The sequence below is a fragment of the Xenia sp. Carnegie-2017 genome, unplaced genomic scaffold (genome assembly GCF_021976095.1).
Source record: "Xenia sp. Carnegie-2017 unplaced genomic scaffold, XeniaSp_v1 HiC_scaffold_23, whole genome shotgun sequence".
NCBI classification, from domain to species: domain Eukaryota; kingdom Metazoa; phylum Cnidaria; class Anthozoa; order Malacalcyonacea; family Xeniidae; genus Xenia; species Xenia sp. Carnegie-2017.
In genome coordinates this window covers 19,797,784-19,823,697 of record NW_025813486.1, presented here as the reverse complement: position 1 = coordinate 19,823,697, position 25,914 = coordinate 19,797,784, and the positions used below count along the sequence as shown (strand labels likewise).

The window sequence follows — 25,914 nt, the reverse complement described above, 5'->3', positions numbered from 1 at the left end:
GTTTGTTTTGTGTACCTAAGGAAAGAGGATTCATTTCAACTAACTGGGAAATTGTATACATAAAGCTTTCTAGTTGGGTCTGGAGTAGTGTAGGATGTGTGGGAACAGCTTTCTATGTGTAATAAAAATATGTAGTCCTTACAAATGCCATTTTGTGTTCATTATTTTATGGAAGCTGAAAATGAAAAGTCGAATGGCCCAACTTCGTATATCAGTGAGGGGAGGGGGTAGGGTAGACTACAATTATTTCGCAATCGTATAATTACTACAAGTGGCGCCAAATTTGTGTCGGCACCCAAAGATAGGATGGTTAATGGTTTTTATTTTTAGTAATATAAGTCTGGAAGCTTATTTCTCTGGTTTCTTAGTTTCCACTCATCATGCCTCAACGAAGTATATCGTAAGTTGTATCTTACTGTTGACTTTTACAAATAAATGTTAATTTCAATATCACGATCATCCTGCATTCTTCTCAAATACAAGTGTTGTATATTAAACTTTATTGGAATATCTGCTCACATCTAGATCATTTTTTACATCAAAACCTAAAGTGACGGACGAAAGTAACGACACAGAAAACCGAAAGGCGATGTAAGATATTTTTGAGGTCGTTCAACTCAAAGGCTTGCATTCACTTTTGATGCTAAATTTCTGACCGTTCTATTTTGCTAGCCATAAAGGTAGCAACGTCGACACTTCGCCCGTCAAAAAAACCAAAAAGAAAAATAGGAATAAAGTTTTAAGTGATAGTGACAACGAGGAGTGTGATGAAAGTGGTAATTGTCAAGAGACAAATGGAAAGAAGGGTGAATTAGTTCAAAATTCCTCACTTGAAGATGACAATGGTGAAGTGGGAAGTGTGAAAGAAGCTTCCTCTTCTAGTGGTGAGAAAAAACCACCCAAACGAAAGACTGGTATGAATTTTTTCATTTATTGCCTTGTTGTTTTAAAGGACAGTTGAATTATTTTCACAACCATACAATTTTCTCACAAATATTTCTCCAGCACGTAAACACATGCGAAAGAGAAAAGCAGACGAGAACAGCTCGAGCAACAGCTCAGAAAGTCATGAGGTATAAGCAAATTTTGTGACTATGTCATATTTCAACTGCCCATGTTGATGGTACATGTAACTGCTTTAATTTCATAATTCAGGAGATTCAAACAAAAAAACTGAAGGTTTGCGATGATGATGTAATGAAATGTGAGCCGAAGGAGGAATGTGAAAATAGGAAAGAGTCTACTTTGTCAGAAAGTGAAAATGAAACAATGTCTGGTTCCAAACCAAATGGAAACACAACATCAAAGACTACAGGCAAGCTATCAAAAACAGTTGATTATTTTTTTGGTGAGATGTAATTTAATTTGAAATTTATTCTAATCTATGTTTTCATGAATCTTTTCTATACCTTTTTGATCCTTCAATTCTGCGGTTTATATCATTAACAATCCCCTTGCGCTACCTAATATTCACATGTGTTCAATGGTTCTTTCTTTGTAGAACAAGGACCCAAAGAAGATGAGAAAAATGAAACACTTACAGATGATGAAGAAATTGTTGATCCTGTTGTGTACAATCCAGAAAAGAATTGCTACCATCCTTTAAAACATGCATGTTGGAAACACAAGGAAAGGTTAGCTACACAGATAGATTTTCAGCAGAATACCATTATCACCTCACAAGTCATATGAAAATATTTTCAATCGCCTTGATCTTGGCCTCAACTAACTTTTAGAGTACTTTGAGTACTTTGGGAACTTTTTTGGTATTTTTAGGGCCTTTTTAAGCACTTGGAATATTTTGTCGGGTACTTGGGGATACATTGGTGGGTACTTGGGGATACTTTGTTTGGTACTTGGAAGTTTTTTCAGTACTTGGGGGAAATTTGTTGAGAATTTTGTCGGGTACTTGGAGGTACATTGGTGGGTACTTGGGGATACTTTGTTGGGTAAATAGGGTGCATTGTTAGTTTGCATTTCATTTGTTTAATATTTCAAGATCTGGAACTTTAATCGTACCCTGGTTTGCTAACAGCTATGTCACTTCCTTTGCTGTCAAGCTCCATAAAACGTCTTGCACAACCCACCAAATAACAATATGAAATTCTTTTAATGGTTGGCTTTTTAAGAAAACAATTGATTCATTTAACAAAATGCCTGGCTCATCATCGTCAAATTGACAGACAAACTTTAAATTTGAATTTGACTTACTATTTCAGAGTTCCATACTTGGCTCTTGCAAGAACATTTCAGTGTATTGAAAGCACTTCAGCGAGGTTTTTGCTTCGATTTATTCATATATTAAAATCATAATCAAGTTTTTACCGCTTTTGTTGCATGCAGGTTGAAAATCACCTCTACTTTGTCGAATCTCTTTCGTTCCGTGATCGCCCTAACTCCTCAAGACCTACTGCCATGTTTATATCTATGTTTAAACAAGGTAATAACTGGAAGCTTTTAGCAAACGCTGCGTTCGAGCTTCTGTGATGTATTTTATTGTATGATTTGTATTTTATTTTATGGATTCGCCTTGATAAACAGTTCTAACGTTAATTTACGCTATGTTAATTGTTAATTAAGCTATTTTAATTGTTAATTACGCTATGTTAATACTCAATTTACGCTATGTTAATTGTCAATTACGCTATGTTAATACTTAAGTTTAGCTTTGTTAATTGTTAACTACGTCATGTTAATTGTAATTACGTCATGTTAATTGTTAATTTGCGCTATGTTAATTGTTAATTACTCAATGTTAGTGGTTAATTTACGCTGTTTCTGTTTTAGCTTGCTCCATCTTATGAAGGTATTGAACTGGGTATTGGCGACGGTTTGTTGATTAAAGTTATCGCAGAAACGACAGGTTAGAAAAAAAGAAATAGCTTCTAGACTGCCAAAGAATGCTCCTAAGCAATGGTCACTTCGTAAAAATAATAATAACAGCTTAGAATAGCGCTATAGGCCATGGAACGAAGTGTGTACTGTTATATATCTTAGTGAGAGATGTTTGTAGTTCAAAGAGGTACCGTATGATAATAATGCTTTCTCAGTCCTTGAGAGGCCAGAAAGTAATGAATTGATAAGATCTTTCGAGAAAACCTTCAAGAAGAAACAAGGAAAAGCTTGTTTAGTAGTCGGTTTAGTATTTCTGCATGTTGCAGTTATTTAGGTGTAATGATAGTGACGTGGCCAGCCTGCATGGTATGTGTAGTGACGTATGTGTAATGACGTATTTGTAGTGACGTATGTGTAGTGACGTATGTGCAGTGACGTATGTGTAGTGATGTAGCCAGCCTGCAAGGTCAGTCCTGCTATGTAAATTTCAAGTCATTATCATTATATATTTCTTTAGAAATTTTTTGTTTTTAACAGTGAGTGATTCCAGTGAATCACAAAGTATTTAAATAGCACGACGAAACTTGCTGTTTGGCTACGCCACTGCCACAAAAGGCCAGTAGTCATTTGCAACCATCCTCCAGCTCAGTAGTTTTAATGTTTGACTGAGGCTCGGAATATCTCCATGTTGGTTGTCTTGGGTATTTCACAAACATTTCATTAACAAGGTTGTGCTACGTCTGTAAATATTTTAGCGTTCATTCGCCAAAAAAAGTTGAAAGCAAATACACAAGAGATTTCTAAAGAAGAACTATTGACACGATGCTATTGATCTAAAATTTACACTGTCGAACCCACAGGCGGGCTACGTCACACCCACAGGCGGGCTACGTCACAAATTATACATCCTGACAATATAACAATCGTCTTTCATGCAGGTCGCAGTACACAGCAAGTAAAATTGGAGTTTGGTGAAAAGGGAGATTTAGGAATCGTAGCTGAGGTATTCACAGCACTTAATTTGTTTTTAATATGTACGAGGTCAGTGCGTATGTGACTGCGTTGAAATGTTAGTAGGCTTTTGCGCATGCTCAAAGCTAAATGACTGTCGAAAAAAAGAGCCAAATCTTACCAACATTTTCAACGTGTTGCAATACTAGAAGCAACCTCTTTTCACACGCATCGTATTGATCAAACGGGAAGGAAATAAAATTTTCCACTGATTGCATCGGATGTCAACGGAACTATAGTTTTTCCTTTGAACAAGGAATTACAAAGTGCAATGACGTAAAATGGCGTGTTTTTCCTTTTATGGATGTGTCGTTCCCGCGCTTTTTTACATTTAAAACAAAAGAAAATGAGGTAAAATTCCTCATTAGCTTTTGTTTCATTCCTCATTAGCTTTTGTTAAAATGCGACGTTTGAAACTGGCCAAACATTACGTTCAAAATGAAAAAAGGCAAAATACAGCCAAATAGCCAAACAGTTTTTTGGGGGCCAAACAAAAAGTTCAAAAGCCGAAATCCAGTTTTGACCTTAAAAAGCCAAGTTAGCAACTCACTGTGCTTCAACCCTTTACTTCCCAATTGTTTTCTTGTTGTTGCCATGCGTTAATGTTGTTGCCATGCGGTAATGTTGTTGCCATGAGTTAATGTTGTTGCCATGAGTTAATGTTGTTGTCATGCGGTAATGTTGTTGCCATGCGGTAGTGTTGTTGCCATGCGTTAATGTTGTTGCCATGAGGTAATGTTGTTGTCATGAGGTAATGTTGTTGTCATGAGGTAATGTTGTCATGAGGTAATGTTGTTGTCATGAGGTAATGTTGTTGCCATGAGGTAATGTTGTTGCCATGAGTTAATGTTGTTGCCATGAGTTAATGTTGTTGTCATGCGGTAGTGTTGTTGCCATGCGTTAATGTTGTTGCCATGAGGTAATGTTGTTGTCATGAGGTAATGTTGTTGTCATGAGGTAATGTTGTTGTCACGAGGTAATGTTGTTGCCATGAGGTAATGTTGTTGTCATGAGTTAATGTTGTTGCCATGAGGCAATGTTGTTGCCATGAGGTAATGTTGTTGTCATGAGTTAATGTTGTTGCCATGAGGCAATGTTGTTGCCATGAGGTAATGTTGTTGCCATGAGTTAATGTTGTTGCCATGAGGTAATGTTGTTGCCATGAGGTAATGTTGTTGTCATGAGGTAATGTTGTTGTCATGAGGTAATGTTGTTGTCATGAGGTAATGTTGTTGTCATGAGGTAATGTTGTTGCCATGAGGTAATGTTGTTGCCATGAGGTAATGTTGTTGCCATGCGGTAATGTTGTTGCTATGAGGCAATGTTGTTGCCATGAGGTAATGTTGTTGTCATGAGGTAATGTTGTTGTCATGCGGCAACTATGGAAGAAGAAAGGCTAACATCGTATTTTTTAGGCCAGTCGGTCAACGCAACGAACAATGTTCACTCCAGCCAAGTTGACAGTTTCCACAGTTTACAATAAATTGAAGGAAATAGCGTTGATGACGGGACATTCGGTAGGGAGAATTGATTGTTCATCGGTTGGGAGAATTGATAGTTTTTATATAAAACTAGGGTGACGAGGAATTTAAGGGTTGTACACCAATTAATGTGTTTTAAGACACGAAATTTTTCATTTTATCACGACTATATTTGATTGCATTGCTAAGAACATATAAAAAGACTTTACAAACTCTCTAGTAGAATTGACTTATTGCACCTTTTTCCTAGCGATATTTAACTTTGTTTATTATGCAAACGAGATCGTTGCATATCAATGCATAATAGCACAGAAAATAGTAACACTCTAGAGATCATCTATTTTTTCTGTTGTTTGAACGTTTGATAAACAAATACAACAATTTACTGAATACATGTGTCTCGATGAATATTTGTAAAGATGCCATAATTAGATATTTTAATGCTGAAGAATGTCGACAGAAACTACAATTTACAAGTACTAATTATGCAATGTGATGTCATAACGATGTCATTTGGGTATTGAAGAAAAGTTACATATCTCCTGAAACAAGTAAAATAATGCAGTGCCATTGAAGAAGTTGTTAAGTCATTTCAAACTTTACAATGCAATCAGAAAACGTTCGGTGTCATAAACACTTTAAGGTACCTTCAAACATCTTTCGTTTTAACTCGAGAATTCTTTTGCACAAAATTTTTTCGACACTCGAGCTCATTTTTAGTCAATTTAACACTTACGTAGCTAAGTATTCAACTTCACAATTTTCACTTTGGCTAATAAGAAACCTGTTCTCTACATTTGCACTCTTTCAGAACGTATGAACTCGTTCTGCATACTTCAAAATCGTAGGAACTCCTTATGCAAACTTGAAAAATTTTCCTTAAACACGAATCTGATAGGACCTTACATCGCTTTGTTTTTATCGTTTTTCCTTTTAGTCAGTCAACCGCAAAGCCGACAAAGTAAAAAGTATGTTTGTTGCATGTAGACAGTCTGAAGCAAGATATTTGACAAGGTAGACACGGGAAGGTTGTCTTTTTGTTGAATCCGTACACGTTTAATGACACGATAGAGAACTAACAGATGGTAATCCTTGTCGTGTCTAAAATTGTTGTGTTTTTCTCGAAAGATCGGATGTCCAACTGTGTATTCGTGCTAAAAGATTTTTAGAATTACTGTTAGCGATTTTCGTGCAAGGTCATGAAACCTTTGTCTAGCTCCGACATTTTGTTTAATTTTATTTCTAATGTGGTGGTGTTTTGAAACAATTTTTTCAACGTTGAAACTTCAGTTTTAACTGGTGTTTTTGTGGATATTTATGGTGTTTTAGTGGATATTTATGATGTTTTAGTGGATATATATGGTGTTTTTGTGGATATTTATGATGTTTTAGTGAATATTTATGATGTTTTAGTGAATATTTATGATGTTTTAGTGAATATTTATGATGTTTTAGTGAATATTTACGATGTTTTGGGGATATTTATGATGTTTTAGTGAATATTTATGATGTTTTGTGGATATATATGATGTTTTAGTGGATATTTATGATGTTTTTGTGGATATATATGGTATTTTTGTGGATATTTATGATGTTTTAGTGGATATTTATGATGTTTTTGTGGATATTTATGATGTTTTAGTGGATATTTATGATGTTTTGGGGATATTTATGATGTTTTAGTGAATATTTATGATGTTTTTGTGGATATATATGGTATTTTTGTGGATATTTATGATGTTTTAGTGGATATTTATGATGTTTTGTGGATATTTATGATGTTTTAGTGGATATTTATGATGTTTTGGGATATTTATGATGTTTTAGTGAACATTTATGATGTTTTTGTGGATATTTATGATGTTTTAGTGAATATTTATGATGTTTTTGTGGATATTTATAATGTTTTTGTGGATATTTATGATGTTTTAGTGAATATTTATGATGTTTTGGGGATATTTATGATGTTTTAGTGAATATTTATGATGTTTTGGGGATATTTATGATGTTTTAGTGAATATTTATGATGTTTTTGTGGATATTTATGATGTTTTAGTGAATATTTATGATGTTTTTGTGGATATTTATAATGTTTTTGTGGATATTTATGATGTTTTTGTGGATATTTATGATGTTTTTGTGGATATTTATGATGTTTTAGTGAATATTTATGATGTTTTTGTGGATATTTATGATGTTTTAGTGAATATTTATGATGTTTTTGTGGATATTTATGATGTTTTAGTGAATATTTATGATGTTTTGGGGGATATTTATGATGTTTTAGTGAATATTTATGATGTTTTTGTGGATATTTATGATGTTTTAGTGAATATTTATGATGTTTTTGTGGATATTTATGATGTTTTAGTGAATATTTATGATGTTTTGGGGGATATTTATGATGTTTTAGTGAACATTTATGATGTATTTGTGGATATTTATGATGTTTTAGTGAACATTTATGATGTATTTGTGGATATTTATGATGTTTTAGTGAAAATTTATGGTGTTTTTGTGCATATTTATGATGTTTTAGTGAATATTTATGATGTTTTTGTGGATATTTATGATGTTTTGGTGAATATTTATGATGTTTTTGTGGATATTTATGATGTTTTAGTGAATATTTATGATGTTTTGGGGGATATTTATGATGTTTTAGTGAATATTTATGATGTTTTTGTGGATATTTATGATGTTTTAGTGAATATTTATGATGTTTTTGTGGATATTTATGATGTTTTAGTGAATATTTATGATGTTTTAGTGAACATTTATGATGTATTTGTGGATATTTATGATGTTTTAGTGAACATTTATGATGTATTTGTGGATATTTATGATGTTTTAGTGAAAATTTATGGTGTTTTTGTGCATATTTATGATGTTTTAGTGAATATTTATGATGTTTTTGTTGATATTTATGATGTTTTGGTGAATATTTATGATGTTTTGGGGATATTTATGATGTATTTGTGGATATTTATAATGTTTTAGTGAATATTTATGATGTTTTGGGGGATATTTATGATGTTTTAGTGAACATTTATGATGTATTTGTGGATATTTATGATGTTTTAGTGAACATTTATGATGTTTTTGTGGATATTTATGATGTTTTGGTGAATATTTATGATGTTTTGGGGATATTTATGATGTATTTGTGGATATTTATAATATTTTAGTGAATATTTATGATGTTTTGGGGATATTTATGATGTTTTAGTGAACATTTATGATGTATTTGTGGATATTTATGATGTTTTAGTGAACATTTATGATGTATTTGTGGATATTTATGATGTTTTAGTGAACATTTATGATGTTTTAGTGAATATTTATGATGTTTTAGTGAACATTTATGATGTTTTAGTGAATATTTATGATGTTTTAGTGAACATTTATGATGTTTTAGTGAGCATTTATGATGTTTTAGTGAATATTTATGATGTTTTAGTGAACATTTATGATGTTTTAGTGAATATTTATGATATTTTGGGGATATTTATGATGTTTTAGTGAACATTTATGATGTTTTAGTGAACATTTATGATATTTTAGTGAATATTTATGATGTTTTAGTGGATATTTATGATGTTTTAGTGAACATTTATGATATTTTAGTGAATATTTATGATGTTTTAGTGGATATTTATGATGTTTTAGTGAATATTTATGATGTTTTAGTGAACATTTATGATGTTTTAGTGAATATTTATGATGTTTTAGTGAATATTTATGTTGTTTTAGTGGATATTTATGATGTTTTAGTGAACATTTATGATATTTTAGTGAACATTTATGATGTTTTAGTGAACATTTATGATATTTTAGTGAATATTTATGATGTTTTAGTGGATATTTATGATGTTTTAGTGAACATTTATGATATTTTAGTGAATATTTATGATGTTTTAGTGAACATTTATGATGTTTTAGTGAATATTTATGATGTTTTAGTGAATATTTATGATGTTTTAGTGGATATTTATGATGTTTTAGTGAATATTTATGATGTTTTGGGGATATTTATGATGTTTTAGTGAACATTTATGTTTTTTTTCTGATTTCAGATCTTTGGCCGGTAAACTTCGCATTGGCCTGGCAGAGCAAACAGTCCTTACAGCCCTAGCTCATGCGGTCGTTCTAACTCCACCAAGTAACGGTAATTTGAGGAATGTCCATTGACCATATGGCCACTGACTGGTTAGCGACTCATTCAGTTTAAGAAACAAATGTTATTCCCTCCCTGGGTGCATTCAAAGATTTGGAATGGAAGATTTTAACGAAGTACTATCCAGGGGGGTTGTGTCTGTTTTCTGTACTGAACGAGTACTGAAACAATGTGATACTGTGTTTACACTCTTACACAAATATCACCGAAGTTGACTCTCTATGTTTCTATTCTATGGTATGACATCATGTTTTTCTTAAGTATGATGTCATTACTATTCTGTGTTGTGACGTCATGTTTCTATTTGGTATTACGTCATGTGAATTTCATCTAAATCCTATCAATATTTAGAATACAATGCGAATGACGTCACACGAAACCTTGGGAACTAAAGACCCAAATTATAGTTGGTGTAGATTTCCCTCAAAAACATTGTTTTTTGATCATTTTTATGAACAGCTTCAATACCCAAAAGCGCGGTCTGTTTTGTGCTTTGAAAAGACATCTTTTACTAGTGAGATGGACATGCAGCCACTTTTTGTCCAGAAGCCTTCGTACTTGCTGATGACAAAGTTAAAAATAAAATTTAAAATGGTGCAATTTAACTCCCAAGTTGATGCAAGAAATTTTAAAACATATATTTCGAATCAAGAATTGAAGATGAATCGATTCATTTGAAATACACATATTTATAATTTTGTTGCATACTATCGACAGTTTTATTCTATTCACTTTAATTTTATAACGCCATGCTACGACCTGCTGGCTTTTCTCTCTCTAAGGCAGATTTCTATAAAATGTACATTATTGTCGTGTTAGATTTCCCACCAGAAACATTAGATGCCAGTAAAGGCATTCCCGCCGAGGCATTCAAAAAGAAACTGGACGCGGCCGCCTTGATTGTGAAGACTTGTTACTGGTACGATTATTTAACTTCTTTAACAACATTAGACTTTGATATCACCGTCGTTTCAAACTATAGACATTTTTTCCCGCCACTCCTGTATGTTTTGTGTTAACAAATGGTGACGGTTTTACTGATTTTTCATCAGCGAACTTCCGAACTACGATGTTCTCGTTGCTGCCCTTCTTGAACACGGCTTAAAGGAGCTATCGAAGCATTGCCATATCACTCCCGGTGAGTTTTGTTTGATTAAACAACTTTTTATATGATTGTTGCTATTCATCTGTCGTGTATCCACTGAGCGCGCTGTGTTACTGGATGTTTTAGTCCTCACGAAATGATTGTTGCTATTCATCTGTCTTGTATCCACTGAGCGCGCTGTGTTACCGGATGTTCTAGTCCTCACGAAATGATTGTTGCTATTCATCTGTCGTGTATCCACTGAGCGAGCTGTGTTACTGGATGTTTTAGTCCTCACGAAATGATTGTTGCTATTCATCTGTCGTGTATCCACTGAGCGCGCTGTGTTACTGGATGTTTTAGTCCTCACGAAATGATTGCTGCTATTCATCTGTCGTGTATCCACTGAGCGCGTTGTGTTACTGGATGTTTTAGTCCTCACGAAAAGATTGTTGCTATTCATCTGTCGTGTATCCACTGAGCGCGTTGTGTTACTGGATGTTTTAGTCCTCACGAAAAGATTGTTGCTATTCATCTGTCGTGTATCCACTGAGCGCGTTGTGTTACTGGATGTTTTAGTCCTCACGAAAAGATTGTTGCTATTCATCTGTCGTGTATCCACTGAGCGCGTTGTGTTACTGGATGTTTTAGTCCTCACGAAATGATTGTTGCTATTCATCTGTCGTGTATCCACTGAGCGCGTTGTGTTAGTTGTGTTACTGGATGTTTTAGTCCTCACGAAATGATTGTTGCTATTCATCTGTCTTGTATCCACTGAGCGCGCTATGTTACTGGGTGTTTTAGTCCTCACGAAATGATTGTTGCTATTCATCTGTCGTCTATCCACTGAGCGCGCTATGTTACCGGATGTTTTTGTCCTCATGAAATTGCACTATTGAAATAATCATCGAATATTTCTCATCGAGTCTTTCAAATAATCGCGTTGAAAATTGCGGGCTCAAAAACTCATAATTTGTAGAAAACATGAAGCTTAGAGTAATTGTCTATCTCACAGGAAATCTTTATTTCGAGCGTAGTTAACTAGCTACTGTGATGTTGTAATCTTTAAGTCCTGTGTCGTTTCACCCTTAATCTCTTAGACGGATTCTTGTCATTAGTGAATTGACTGAGCAACTTGTATCGGAACCCCGAAATGACTGTAAATACTAGTAGGAAAAAGACCACATAAAAAGTAAGGAAAAGATAGAGGTGCCGGCAAGAGACTGGGAGCGACTGCTTAACTCTCCCCCCCACACACACCCAAACATTTTTCGTGCTGTGGTCTTTGGTAGCTATGTGTAAGTAGAAAATGTGAGTCATATAAAACAGTGTGTAATATATGTAAGGGACATTTGGGAGGGGGGTTTGCCCCTTTAAAATAAAATCCTGCGGGCGCCCCCTTGGGAAGAGAAGGCACTAGAAGTGTTATACATTACTGAATTTATCAGCATTGTAGTATGTGGTATGTAGAGTATGTCAAAGTCCTTTCCCAGCAAACAATAATAGGATGAACATACTCTGACTTGTAAATAAAGATTGGTTTGAGAATGATTCTTTAATCTGAAACAGACTCGAAATATCATAAATTGAATAATTGCGTCTTTTTTCCATAAGTCATACGATCAGTTTGCAAGAAAGTCTTTGTTTATTGCAGTATGATTCATACTATAAGCTCGACTTTGTGCGAGAATACGAAGTCGAACTTTCGTACAGTTATATCGTTACATGTTTGTAGATGTAGATCGTCCAGGTTAGTAGAGTCCTGAGAAGGACTGTTGTTGTTGGTGTTGACTGACGTTTCGACAACCTTAGCGTCATCCTCAGAGTTAAAAAAGTCTTTTTTCTTTTTTTTTTTTATTAGAAACAATAAGTTTCTAATGACCATTCTCGCAGTGATTACAATGTTGCAATTCGGGGCTGTAGCCACGCAAATTATTTACTTTTGCTTTGTAAATTTACTAAATTACGGTGTGTTCACTAACTTAGAAAATGAGTAATGATAATGGTCTAAGTTTTGGTCGGAAGTTCAACTGGACTCTTACAAAATACATCATAGCTTAGGCCCTGGCAAACAGCACAATAGTTAACTAATGACTGTGTGTTCATGCTGCTGATTATGAAGTATTTTGTACTTCATGCTTACAAAGAGATGATTGTACCTAGGCGTTCCATTGAAACCAATGTTGGCTCATCCTACGAAAGGCGTAGAGGAAGTGTTCAAAAGATTTGAAGATGCTTCGTTCACTTGTGAATATAAATATGACGGGGAAAGAGCGCAGGTTATTGTTATACGTGTTGATTGTACAAATTATTCTAAGGTTATTGTTATACGTGTTGATTGTACGAATTATTCTAAGGTTATTGTTATATGTGTTGATTGTAAGAATTATTCTAAGGTTATTGTTATACGTGTTGATTGTACGAATTATTCTAAGGTTATTGTTATACGTGTTGATTGTACGAATTATTCTAAGGTTATTGTTATACGTGTTGATTGTACAAATTATTCTAAGGTTATTGTTATACGTGTTGATTGTACAAATTATTATAAGGTTATTGTTATACGTGTTGATTGTACGAATTATTCTAAGGTTATTGTTATATGTGTTGATTGTAAGAATTATTCTAAGGTTATTGTTATACGTATTGATTGTACGAATTATTCTAAGGTTATTGTTATACGTGTTGATTGTACAAATTATTCTAAGGTTATTGTTGTACGTGTTGATTGTACGAATTATTCTAAGGTTATTGTTGTACGTGTTGATTGTACGAATTATTCTAAGGTTATTGTTATACGTGTTGATTGTACGAATTATTCTAAGGTTATTGTTGTACGTGTTGATTGTACGAATTATTCTAAGGTTATTGTTATACGTGTTGATTGTACGAATTATTCTAAGGTTATTGTTGTACGTGTTGATTGTACGAATTATTCTAAGGTTATTGTTATACGTGTTGATTGTACAAATTATTATAAGGTTATTGTTGTACGTGTTGATTGTACAAATTATTATAAGGTTATTGTTGTACGTGTTGATTGTACGAATTATTCTAAGGTTATTGTTGTACGTGTTGATTGTACGAATTATTCTAAGGTTATTGTTGTACGTGTTGATTGTACGAATTATTCTAAGGTTATTGTTGTACGTGTTGATTGTACAAATTATTATAAGGTTATTGTTGTACGTGTTGATTGTACGAATTATTCTAAGGTTATTGTTGTACGTGTTGATTGTACGAATTATTCTAAGGTTATTGTTATATGTGTTGATTGTACGAATTATTCTAAGGTTATTGTTGTACGTGTTGATTGTACGAATTATTCTAAGGTTATTGTTATACGTGTTGATTGTACAAATTATTATAAGGTTATTGTTGTACGTGTTGATTGTACAAATTATTCTAAGGTTATTGTTATACGTGTTGATTGTACAAATTATTATAAGGTTATTGTTATACGTGTTGATTGTACAAATTATTATAAGGTTATTGTTATACGTGTTGATTGTACAAATTATTCTAAGATTATTGTTGTACGTGTTGATTGTACGAATTATTCTAAGGTTATTGTTGTACGTGTTGATTGTACGAATTATTCTAAGGTTATTGTTATACGTGTTGATTGTACAAATTATTATAAGGTTATTGTTATACGTGTTGATTGTACAAATTATTATAAGGTTATTGTTGTACGTGTTGATTGTACAAATTATTCTAAGGTTATTGTTATACGTGTTGATTGTACAAATTATTATAAGGTTATTGTTATACGTGTTGATTGTACGAATTATTCTAAGGTTATTGTTATACGTGTTGATTGTACAAATTATTATAAGGTTATTGTTATACGTGTTGATTGTACAAATTATTATAAGGTTATTGTTGTACGTGTTGATTGTACAAATTATTCTAAGGTTTTTGTTATACGTGTTGATTGTACAAATTATTCTAAGGTTATTGTTATACGTGTTGATTGTACAAATTATTATAAGGTTATTGTTATACGTGTTGATTGTACAAATTATTCTAAGGTTATTGTTGTACGTGTTGATTGTACGAATTATTCTAAGGTTATTGTTGTACGTGTTGATTGTACGAATTATTCTAAGGTTATTGTTATACGTGTTGATTGTACAAATTATTATAAGGTTATTGTTGTACGTGTTGATTGTACAAATTATTATAAGGTTATTGTTGTACGTGTTGATTGTACGAATTATTCTAAGGTTATTGTTGTACGTGTTGATTGTACGAATTATTCTAAGGTTATTGTTATACGTGTTGATTGTACGAATTATTCTAAGGTTATTGTTGTACGTGTTGATTGTACGAATTATTCTAAGGTTATTGTTGTACGTGTTGATTGTACGAATTATTCTAAGGTTATTGTTATACGTGTTGATTGTACGAATTATTCTAAGGTTATTGTTATACGTGTTGATTGTACGAATTATTTTAATAAATCTTCTCCAGACTGTCGTGTTGAATCCATCTCTATACCTCTACATCAATGTATTATTTCGTTTGTATTTTTAGATTCATGTTCTAAATAGGAACGATATTCGAATATACAGTCGTAACCAGGAAAATAACACTTCAAAATATCCGGATGTTGTTGCCCGAATGGCCAAGGTGGAAACGATTTTTTCATTGTAACAAATGAATTCGATAATACTCGCAATAAGCTTTGAAAGCTGTTTTGACATCGACTATATTTATTAATCTTTACCAAAAACGCAAATGTTCATCATCTGTGTGGTTATCCCAGCATTGCGTGTAGATTTGTTTGGTTATTGCCATGGGTGGCATGGCAACGGGGGATTTTCAGTGCACTCGTCCCTCCCCCTCCCCCCCCCCAAAAAAAAGTTCATTAAGTTTGGCTTGCAATCCAATAATTGTATACGTCCAAAAAATTACATGACATCTTATTAAATGACATCCTATTACTGTTTCGTAAAAAGAAAGCTTACAATCTTTGTTTACTTTTTAAATGTTAACTGTGCAAAACCTTTTGTGTTTTTTTGTGCCATCCCCCCCAGAAAAAGCAATTTCGTTGAAATTCTCCTGGTTACTAAGAATGCTCGTGTGTTTATCATGGCGAATGTATTAAACAGAATAAAGTGAAACGACAATTTTGTATTTTAAGGTTTTGAAAGAAGATGTGACTTCTTGTATAATTGATTCGGAGGCTGTTGCATGGGATCAAGAAAAGAAACAGATTTTGCCTTTTCAAGTCTTGAGTACAAGAAAGAAAAAGGTTGGAGAATCATCGTTCGTAAATTATTTTATAGCCCTGAGAAGGACTGTTTTTGTTGATGTTGACTGACGTTTCGACAACCTTAGCGGTAGTCATCTTCAGAGTCAAATGAAGAGTAAACGTCAGGTTAGCCGTATTTGTTATCTGGTTCTTACGTCATTTTATTGTGTGTACAGGAAATGTGTATTGTCATTGTGGATTAGTGTGAAGTGAAATATTTTATTTTTAGTTGTGATGTGTGATTTAGGTGTGACGTATTTAGTTGTAATGTGTGGGTGTCAATTGTGTATTGTCATTGTGAATTAGTTTGAAGTGTAGTGTTTTTAGTTGATCGTTTGTTTGTATTGTGAATAAGTCGTTTGTAAGGTGCCGGTAATTGCTGTGATCTGTTCAGGGGAGTTTGTTCCAAGTTGGTATACCAACTTTCTAATGTAAGCCGTTGTCTATAGTCAGTACTGTAAGTGATGCATTTTGCCGAATCCCAGTCAATGTTGTGCTTTGTGATTCGGTGATGTTCGGCAATGTGATTAGTTTTGTCTTGTTTCGTAGTAGCTCGTTTGTGCTCAGTAAGTCTTATGTTTTAGTTCCGCTAAGGTTGTCGAAACGTCAGTCAACAACAACAAAAACAGTCCTTCTCAGGACTTTATTAACCTGGACGATCATCATTTACAAACATATAACGATACTCCCGGGTTCAAACCATTTACTTTATTTTAAAGCAGTGTGCATCATTGGGGGGAGGGGGGGGGTTGTCTAAATTAAGTCAGTCTACATCACCGAGAAATTTCTAAAGAATAATCAAGACCAAAACATCACCAAAAGGATTCGTTCTACAAGTTTTTACATGTAGATCACTTCAGGTTAATGGAGTCCTGAGAAGGGATGTTGTTGTTGGTGTCGACTGATATTTTGACATTCTGTGCGGCAGACATCTTCACATTCAAAATTAATTGTAAATATTTTGAATTGAAATATATTTTCGTAGTATGTATTCTGACTTGCTTCGAACTCGCCACTCGATTTGCTGACATACTTCCATCAAATTTTGCATCAAGAACAAGCTAGTTCTGATTGGCTGACCCAGTTTTATCAATGATTACAATCTGATTGGCTGACCCAGTTTTATCAATGTTTACAACACGAACAAGCTGCTCACGATGCTATCATAACGTTTATCTTTGTTGCTGTTTGTATATCTGATTCCTGGGTTTTAGGATGCGGAAGCTTCCGAAATCAAAGTTCAAGTGTGTATTTATGCTTTTGATCTCCTTTATCTCAACGGAAAGGTATTATTGATTATATCTTTCAATAGTGTCTGCAGGATAGTTGTGAGAGAGGTGTTGCTAAGCCAGAAGTTTTAGGAGTTAAATATCGAACACTGAAGGTGTGACCTTTAGTAGGGGTTTCAGGGGGCAGGCTGACACTGTAGTAGGTGTTTCAGGGGGCAGGCTGACACAGTAGTAGGTGTTTCAGGGGGCAGGCTGACACTGTAGTAGGGGTTTCAGGAGGCAGGCTGACACTGTAGTAGGGGTTTCAGGGGGCAGGCTGACACTGGAAAGTGTTTAAATCTGAAGTCCGTCAACAGAGATTTTCCCTGTTTTTAGGGATTTGATTTTACGTCATTGGGTAGTAACATGTGTAGTCTACAAACTGTTACCTCCCCTAACGGATTTTCTTTTTGTAGGAGCTAAGTCCAGGGGGGGACTAACCCCCTTCACATAGCCTATGCTATATCGCTTGTAGGATAATAAATCAAATATAGATTCAGATCCCAACTCCGAAAGATCGAAATCTTCAGAGAATGAAAGCCATTATATCATTCATGTTTGCCCATTTTGTCTATGTTGAATTCAATGTTTCTTATACGATTTATCCCATTTGCAGTCCTATGTTAAAGAACCTTTTAAAGTTCGACGCGACATCTTGAGATCATCTTTGAATGAAATTGACGGAGTAAGAAAAGTGTTTTATCATATTGGAGCGTTGTAGGAAACATCGCCTTTGAATTTTACACGTTGTTGCTCAAGCTTGAAGGACGATGCGTGTTAAGTTAGTTCACACACTTTTTTGAGGGATGATTGGTAGTTATCACACACAATGATTTAGAACCCAGTTCTCTAGATGGCGAGGCAAGGACGCCATCTTGAAAGGTGGGAAAAAGCAAAACTCAAAATGAAAAATATGCTAAAAGGAGGTTTAAAAGAACAATCCGATGAAGCATTTTCGAAATTAAACCGATATTATAAACTTTGCAACTGTATGTTAATTTAAGACAAGCGGATATCAGTCATAAATATCGTCAGTTTTACCTCCTTTAAAGATGGCGGCTTGCCTCGCTCGTAATTATAGAAGTTTGGCGAAGTCAGACATCTAGTAGATTGGGTCCTAGGTCATTGATCACACACTCTTGAGAGATGATTCGTGTTGAGTTACTACACACGCTTGATGAGCGTTAGTTATCAAGAATTTTTGGTGAATTTTAACAAAACACTCCCATTGGAGTGTTTTCAAGAATTTCCTCCTAAACGCATTATAATTTTAATGTTTTGAATTTGTAATTTAAAGATGTGGACTGTCTTGCCGTGTGCTTTAATACTTTTTGTGGAATATTTTTGTTGCATTTTTCTTCTCAGTCCAGCGACTTTATTCTCTACAGGAATTCATTTTTGCCAAGTGCATAACGTCGACCGATACGGATGATATTGCGGAGTTTTTAGATGAATCAATTAAAGGTTTGATTTAACTTCTTCTGTTGTCAATTAGCTTGTTAAACTACCCTCACCGTGTTAGTTTTCAAGTACCGTATCAAAGCGAGGAAAAGACGCCTCCTTGAAAGGTGTGTGTGTCACAAAGCAAAACCATCCATTGAAAATAAGATAAAAAGAATTTTAAAAAGCCATCCTATCAATCTTTTTAGAATCAGAACTAGACTAACGACTCTGCAGTTTGTGTATCAACCGACAGAAGAAGCACATTTTAGTCGTAGATGCCGTCAGTTTTGCCAGCTTTCAAAATGGCGGCTTGCCTCGCTCGTAACTATAAAATTTCGTGTTTTAGTACATTGGGTTCTAGGTCATTGGTAGAAATTTAATTTTACTATGAGATAAAATGCCCCCTCCTCACCCCCTCAGTTGCCCTGAGGGGATGGGGGTAGTTAAGTAAAACAGACCTAGATTTCTTACCATACATAATGAAAATAATCATGAGTAATTTCATCGTCTGCCCATGTTTTCATCGCGCATTAAAATCTGAATCTACATCTTCTATTTGTAATGTTAAAAGTAATAGCTCGTTGGCATTCATAATGGAAAACGCTGTTGCAGGCACCCCGGAGGATCAATAATTGGTGGGGGCTCATATTCATATATTCATGTAATAATCCTTAGAAAACAATGGATTTCAAAGTAGCTTAAGCCTGCATATCATGAATATATGAATATTAGCCCCCCCCCCGATTTATCGATCCTCCGTGATGCTTTAGGTTATAGGTTATAGCTAAATGTCGTGACCGTCCTCGTCTCGTATAGCAGGTCCACATTCATGTCTATTTAATAAAACCGATCACAATCTATAGTTTTAAAATTTATGCCTATGTTTCTATCGAATATCCTTTTCAGGAAACTGTGAAGGTTTAATGGTAAAGACGCTGGAAGTTGATGCGACCTATGAAATCGCGAAACGGTCGCATAACTGGCTAAAGGTATGATTACATACAATGCAATTTTTATTACAAAGTTGCATGATGATTGTGACGCTTTTCACCATCGTGAATTACATTGCGCATGTGCAGTTGTTTCAAATTACATTGTGCATGTGCAGTTGTTTCAAATTACATTGCGCATGTGCAGTTGTTTCAAATTACATTGCGCATGTGCAGTTGTTTCAAATTACATTGCGTATGTGCAGTTGTTTCAAATTACTAGTCAAAAAGCTGTGTTTTTTTAAAACTTTGCACTGTTCTTGGATGCCTATTTAAAGCTTCGTTTAACTGCTATATTTGAGAAATAAAAGATGTTGTATGTGTTTGCACGTGTTTATGCAAACTGAGGATACCTTTGGGAAAACTCGAGAGCAGATCAGATCATCTCACAGAGAGCAGATCAGATCATCTCATAGAAAGAGCAGATCATCTCACAAACGTCTCCGAGGTTTGCATAAGCCTGCGCAAACACCAAACACCAATCAGCGCACGCGTTTCATTGTGTTTATTTTATATTTCTTTATTATTCCTTGTTTTAAAAATTTAGCTGAAGAAGGATTATCTGGAGGGTGTTGGGGACACGTTGGATCTGTTGGTGATAGGAGGGTACATGGGTAAAGGCAAGCGAGCAGGACGCTATGGTGGTTTCTTGGTTGCTTGTTATGATGAAGATAAAGAAGAATATCAATCATGCTGCAAGGTACTGATTGTCTTTCTTAAAAATTTCACTTCTTTTTCACAGATCTCCACCTTTTCTCCATCTTTCCCCATCTTCTTTTCTCTTTCCCCTCTCTTCCACTACCACGCTCCCTTCTCTTCTCTCTCTTTCATTTTCTTTCTCCCCTACCCTTTCTCTGATCTCTCCCCCCTCCCGTTGTTCAATGTTGGATAGTAGCTTCTGAAGCATTATTTATTATTTTCAAGGTTAGTACTGGAATGAAAGATGAGGATCTTGATAGACAATACACTATTCTTCAAGAATACATCATTGGTCAACCAAAACCTTATTATCGTTTTGATTCAAGCATTGAGCCGGATGTTTGGTTCGATGCTGTCAAGGTGTGTATCCTTTACGGAATTTCGATTTCACGAAGATCTTCACGCGTCTAAAGAAAGAAAAAATATGCATGAAAAACATAAGCTTATTAAAAAACAAGTGCGAGTCAATGTTTTTGTAGGTTTGGGAAATAAAATGTGCTGATCTTTCCATCTCTCCCGTTCACAAAGCGGCTGCAGGCATAGTGAGTATAGTTCATAGCATTATTATGGTACTACTTTTCATAGCATTGTAGGCGATGTTTTAGTCAGTGACGTAACCAGCCGGTCCTGGTATTTTAAATTTCAGATGAGTTACCTATATTTCTTTATTCAGAAATCTTTTCGTTTTAACTGTGAGTGAACACCTAAATATTTACATAGTACAACCTGACTTGCTGTCTGGCTACGCTGGAACCGCTATTGCCTCTAGTTGTATAGCTCACTAGATTCATCCATGTCATCAAGGTTCTGACAACATTCCAAATGCCATTCCCGTTGTCAATGTTGTTTTGTAAACTTTTCTAACATGCTTGTATGTGATAATCATCCAGGTTAAGTTAGTACAGTCCCGAAGAGAACTCTTGACTGACGTTTCGACAGCTTTAGCCGTCGGCGAACCCGACGTTTAGTCCTCATTTGACTACCACTAAGGTTGTCGAAACGTCAGTCAACACCAACAACAACAGTCCTTCTCAGGACTCTATTAACCTGGACGATCTACATCTACAAACATGTAACGATACTCCTGGGTTCAAACCATTCACACGGTGTTTTTTCATTGTCATATTTTTAAAATCTTATTCTACTAAATGTGTTGTTGATGTAGGTAGACGCTGAAAAAGGAATTTCTTTGCGCTTTCCGAGGTTTATCCGAGAGCGTGACGACAAAAAGCCCGAGCAGGTTACGAGCAGCGTTCAGGTTAGTAGCCAGTCCGTTGAACATGCTCTAAAAACCTCTTCCATCCAATAATTTGAAAAAATAAATTATAAAAACACACTCCAAAAAAACACCATCTTGTAAAGTCAAGATTCGAGTTATGACAGCAAGAGACAAGATTTCAAGCAATATTTTGACTTAATTTGAGTTTACAATATGATGTTTGTTGTTTTTTTTGTAGTGTGTTTCATCACTTATTTGTACATGTTGTTCTTCACGTGCAATAAAACCGGATATTTTATTCAATTCTACCGTCTGGGTGACGAGAACGCTTGGTTCCCACTATTGGTTTATCGCGATAAAAGCGACAGCGATAACTTTTATTTGCAATGGTTGCGCGACTAGACGTGTTGTTTACATTATGTCGGATGGCGATTATTTTGTGAAATAGCGTCGGTAAAAAAAACACGATCTGGTAGTAATTGCAGTAGCATATGTTTTATGGAGGCGACAGAGACGCCGTAGAAAGGCATCGTAGAAAAGAAAACAATGTTTTTGGATTCGCCATCTTGAATTCCTAATTTTTCATTCAAGATGACGTCATTTTGGCGATTAACGCGAATAAATATAAAAAATCGGCGATTGTTAGTCGCCGTTTATTGCGATTATTACCACGTTCTCATATGGGATTATCGCGATTAAAGTTAATCGTTGTCGCGTTAAACCAATTGTGGAAACCAGGCTTTAATGTTATATACTATATACTATACTGCGTGATTTTCATCTCTTTTAAAAAGATCGCTGACATGTATCGTAATCAAGACACAGTAAAAAACAACCGCGAAGCCTCGGACAAGACAAACAAGGATGACTATGACGATTTTTACTGAAAAAGCAAGGTTACGAAAACTAAAGTTCATGTGTAATTTCCGATGTAATCTCATATGAACTAATTTTGACTTAAGGCGGCTGTTTTCCCGAATTCAATTCCTACAGCATTCAAACGTTAACAGGAACTTATGAAGATCATTATTTTGTCAAATATAGAACGCTTGTAACTCGTTCATTTCCCCCCGATAGTTCCATGTGAGATTCGTACTGAGAAACGGGCATCGAGACAGCTAGAAGCGGATGCAATTACTAACATTACCCAGCTTGTGGGCGTAGATGACGTCAGTATTCCAGTTTTAGATAATCGACTTATCATTGAGTGGCGTAAGAACGTCTGCCTAAACTTAACTGACAGCGATTACACAAATTGATCGTGACTGCCGCTTGAGTGTATACAAACTGATATCTATTATTGGAAAATATATTCAAGTTTCCTTTAGTAAAAATGCATGTGTTTTATTGTGATGCTCTGTGAAATGTTTTGTTGACACTTTTGATCAATTGCGAATGCTTTTGTTTCCGATGAAAATAATTAAATTACTGAGACGCATTACGAAAGCGTCACAAAAGGGACAGCCCAACTTTCGATATGACGTCAGTTTTAAAGTTTAATCTCCAGTTGTTGCCCTTCTCTTTGGTTGAAACGCGTTTTTTTAAGTTCATTTTCGCAGTGCATACTTTTATTTAGAACCTATACAAAGAATTGTAATTCTTATGAATGTGACCTTAAAGGAATTCCAATGAATAACATTTGTGAAAAGCACGTGCGCCTCCGACAAAAATAGCAAGTTTATATAAGATAATATTCAAGATTGTATGTCTGTTAAAACGTCAAATTTTACCGAAAGAAGTCTAGATATTTTACTTCTGTAATAACTTTACACTGTAGTCAAAAGAGAGGACATGTACAGTATATGTTCGCGTATTATATTGTAGATGATGATAATCTTTGAAATGTAGCTTGTACTCAATTCTGTAGAACTAAATTTATCAGATGGGGGCACTCTTGACGAATCTGAAGCCATGAAATTATGAAAAATTACCCATTTCAAAGGTAGAAGGGGTGCTCCTTCCCCAAGCGCCTCCCTCCCACACTTCTGCAGCACTGCTTGTACTACAGTGTTCGATACTTTTATAAAATTAGTCCAGGAGATATTAAAAATTATTGTACGATCATGTATACTTAATATAAGCCAAGGTTTTTTATTGGTTGTTGCCCGGTGTGTTGGCCAACTGTGTGATAATTTTGCCTAAAATGGGAAAAGACGCATGCTTAATTTATATTTCATGGCGATATGTCGTTAAAAGAGGCAAAAACGTGGGCCAGCATGTGAGCTGTACGAACGTATTCACGAGTGCGAATTGCCATTAGAAAGGCGTCGTTAATCAAAGAACGGGTGGCTTTATTCTTCGCCCACTTTCACAGTTTGTGACAGTAATAGCTGACTATTTTAACATTAGGAAAGTCAATTTATAGAAAATCCTTTTTTCGGTTTGTTGGAGTTCATTGCCGATGAAGCTTTCGTCGACAACGCCATAGTCGCGGAATTTTTTGTCTCACTGCTGAGGTAAGCTGCTCATGACATCTGGGAGGCGTCGTCATCGTGAAACATGCCACTGTGCCAGCCTTTGATCATTATCCATATATGGAAGGCTTTTGTCGCAATTATCAGTGCGGCTTACAAGTTTTTATCAAAATAGCCGTAGGAGGGTATGACGTCACGTAACAATGCATAGGTGTTTGATCAAGGCTGTCTTGCCATTGGCTATTTTGATTGATATTGTTTTCTTGTTTCCGGACATCGACCAATCAAAATAAAATATGTTGTCAATAAAAGAACAGGGTTTCTTTGGCTCATGATCCATTTGGTGTACGTAGGTTATTGTTCTTTGTTAATTCTCTTCAAAGCGTAAAGACTGGACAATGCTTCTCGAAATACAGATTGCTGTTAGTTTTCTAACGTCCTATTTATACAACAAGCTTCCCAGACGTAGAGTTGATCTATTCAGCGTTGAATTGACGAAGCAATTGAGAGAAAAATTCGAAGGTCATTGGTATCCCGAACGACCTATGAAGGGAAGTGGCTTTCGCTGTTTGTCAATCGGAGATGAACTGGACCCTGTGATTATGAACGCTTCTCAAGACAGTGGACTTAATCTAGAAGAGATACGAAGTAGTTTACCTGACAAACTAACGATGTGGGTTGATCCAGACGAGGTTTCCTATCGTATAGGTAAGGCGCTTGTTTTGCTGTTCGATACATTGTTTATTCGAAGCTGGGTTCTTATAAAGTATATATTATTTCATAATAATACTCGTATTTTCACTTTGACTCATCAAACATAGAGAAGAAGTGGTACTTTACGTTTATTTTGTCTTGTGTTCATTTAATAACTTTGCCCTCCATTCGATATATCTTATATATCTGACATTTCTACTTTGTTATGACCTGTGTTTTTCTTTGCTTTAAGTTTTAAAGCTCGTGTTTACGTTGAAACGCTTTTATCGGTCAAAATTTGTGTGAATACAATATTTTTGGGCATTCCCCTCGTCGCTTTGTATTAAAATTCGTCGTGTTTTTGATTACAAATGCTTACAAAGCATTTTTTGTATAATTTCAGAAGAGGAATTAGTCGTGAAAGTTATCTATCAAAAAGACAAATACGGCGAAACAGGCAATCTAGCCGAATTGGAAGCGTTGAGCAATGGACAATTATACAACCACAGTATGTCTAGTCCAACGCGAAATAGTCAATATGCTGAAATCCAAACATCCTCTTCGAAGATTTCCCCGCAACAAATATCACCATTATCCATGTTGGCCAATCCACATTACACACTCTGGGGTTCTCATAAAAGCAATGGCGATACTCCTGTTCATAGTCGCTTGTCCCCCAACGCCGAAGAATTTCGGTATCCCATCAGCAAGAATCCTTTATCGACGACGAATGGTCTATATTGCTCGGATGTAACTGGCTATAGTGATATTTCTCGTTATACGTGGTCAAATTCATCGGATACTCTTGATCTAAAACAAGGCTACTCTTTTAAAGCTGCTTACACGAGTTTGTTTGATAACTCGAACACGTACAAGCGCAATTACAATCCTTCGCAACTCGAAGTTATGGCCTAACTTCGCGTCGATGGTCAAACAAAATGTAAACGAGACTCCTGTTGGGACGCTAAGACTACAATTGGATCAGATATATTAAAATATACTTTAGTTTTGTACGTATTTTCATTATTGGGTAGCAACGTTGCGTGGCTTTATCCCCTTTTAAGGAAGATTTGAAATTTGTTGTTTGAAATTTATTTACCTGTACAGATTGTTTTAAATGTACATATTTTCTTATTCACATTCATTTGTTCATTTGTAAGATAGGATTTTCAAATTTTAGAGAATTCAGTTTGACCGGGACGACGATTGTGTCTCGATATTGTTAAAGATGTTGTGTAACTAGTTTAAAGGACAAATATCAAAGCTGCATTAAAATTGACATTATTCGTGACATTTGACAGGCAATTTCTAACAATGCGAGAATTAAATGATCCTTTTTAA

The 25,914-nt window shown here is 34.9% G+C and overlaps 2 protein-coding genes across 6 annotated transcripts; both read left to right on the top strand.

Annotated features, from left to right (window-relative positions):
* The first annotated feature begins 95 nt into the window (after positions 1-95).
* Positions 96-23,309, top strand: LOC124449552 (DNA ligase 1-like). Of its 5 annotated transcripts, none has more exons than XM_047000488.1 (28): positions 96-400; positions 526-591; positions 673-914; positions 1,006-1,073; positions 1,156-1,348; positions 1,502-1,634; positions 2,220-2,276; positions 2,344-2,440; positions 2,788-2,863; positions 3,774-3,838; positions 5,262-5,363; positions 6,265-6,341; positions 9,404-9,495; positions 10,324-10,423; positions 10,557-10,642; positions 12,752-12,867; positions 15,128-15,223; positions 15,738-15,848; positions 17,063-17,134; positions 17,733-17,801; positions 18,505-18,580; positions 19,466-19,548; positions 20,096-20,248; positions 20,473-20,607; positions 20,727-20,789; positions 21,413-21,505; positions 22,261-22,362; positions 22,544-23,309. In XM_047000488.1, exons 1-27 carry the CDS (start codon positions 381-383, stop codon positions 22,351-22,353), a joined length of 2,634 nt encoding a protein of 877 aa, XP_046856444.1. In that variant the 5' UTR covers positions 96-380; the 3' UTR covers positions 22,354-22,362; positions 22,544-23,309. The 5 variants fall into 5 exon arrangements, 4 of the variants coding, with proteins under 4 accessions (XP_046856444.1, XP_046856443.1, XP_046856445.1 ...); XM_047000487.1 differs by having other exon boundaries at positions 22,429-23,309; XM_047000489.1 differs by having other exon boundaries at positions 1,156-1,315; positions 22,261-23,309.
* An 893-nt stretch (positions 23,310-24,202) lies between these two features.
* On the top strand, positions 24,203-25,864 carry LOC124449556 (protein Tob2-like). Its single transcript, XM_047000493.1, has 2 exons — positions 24,203-24,588; positions 24,977-25,864. Exons 1-2 carry the CDS (start codon positions 24,279-24,281, stop codon positions 25,486-25,488), a joined length of 822 nt encoding a protein of 273 aa, XP_046856449.1. The 5' UTR covers positions 24,203-24,278; the 3' UTR covers positions 25,489-25,864.
* The last annotated feature ends 50 nt before the right edge of the window (positions 25,865-25,914 follow it).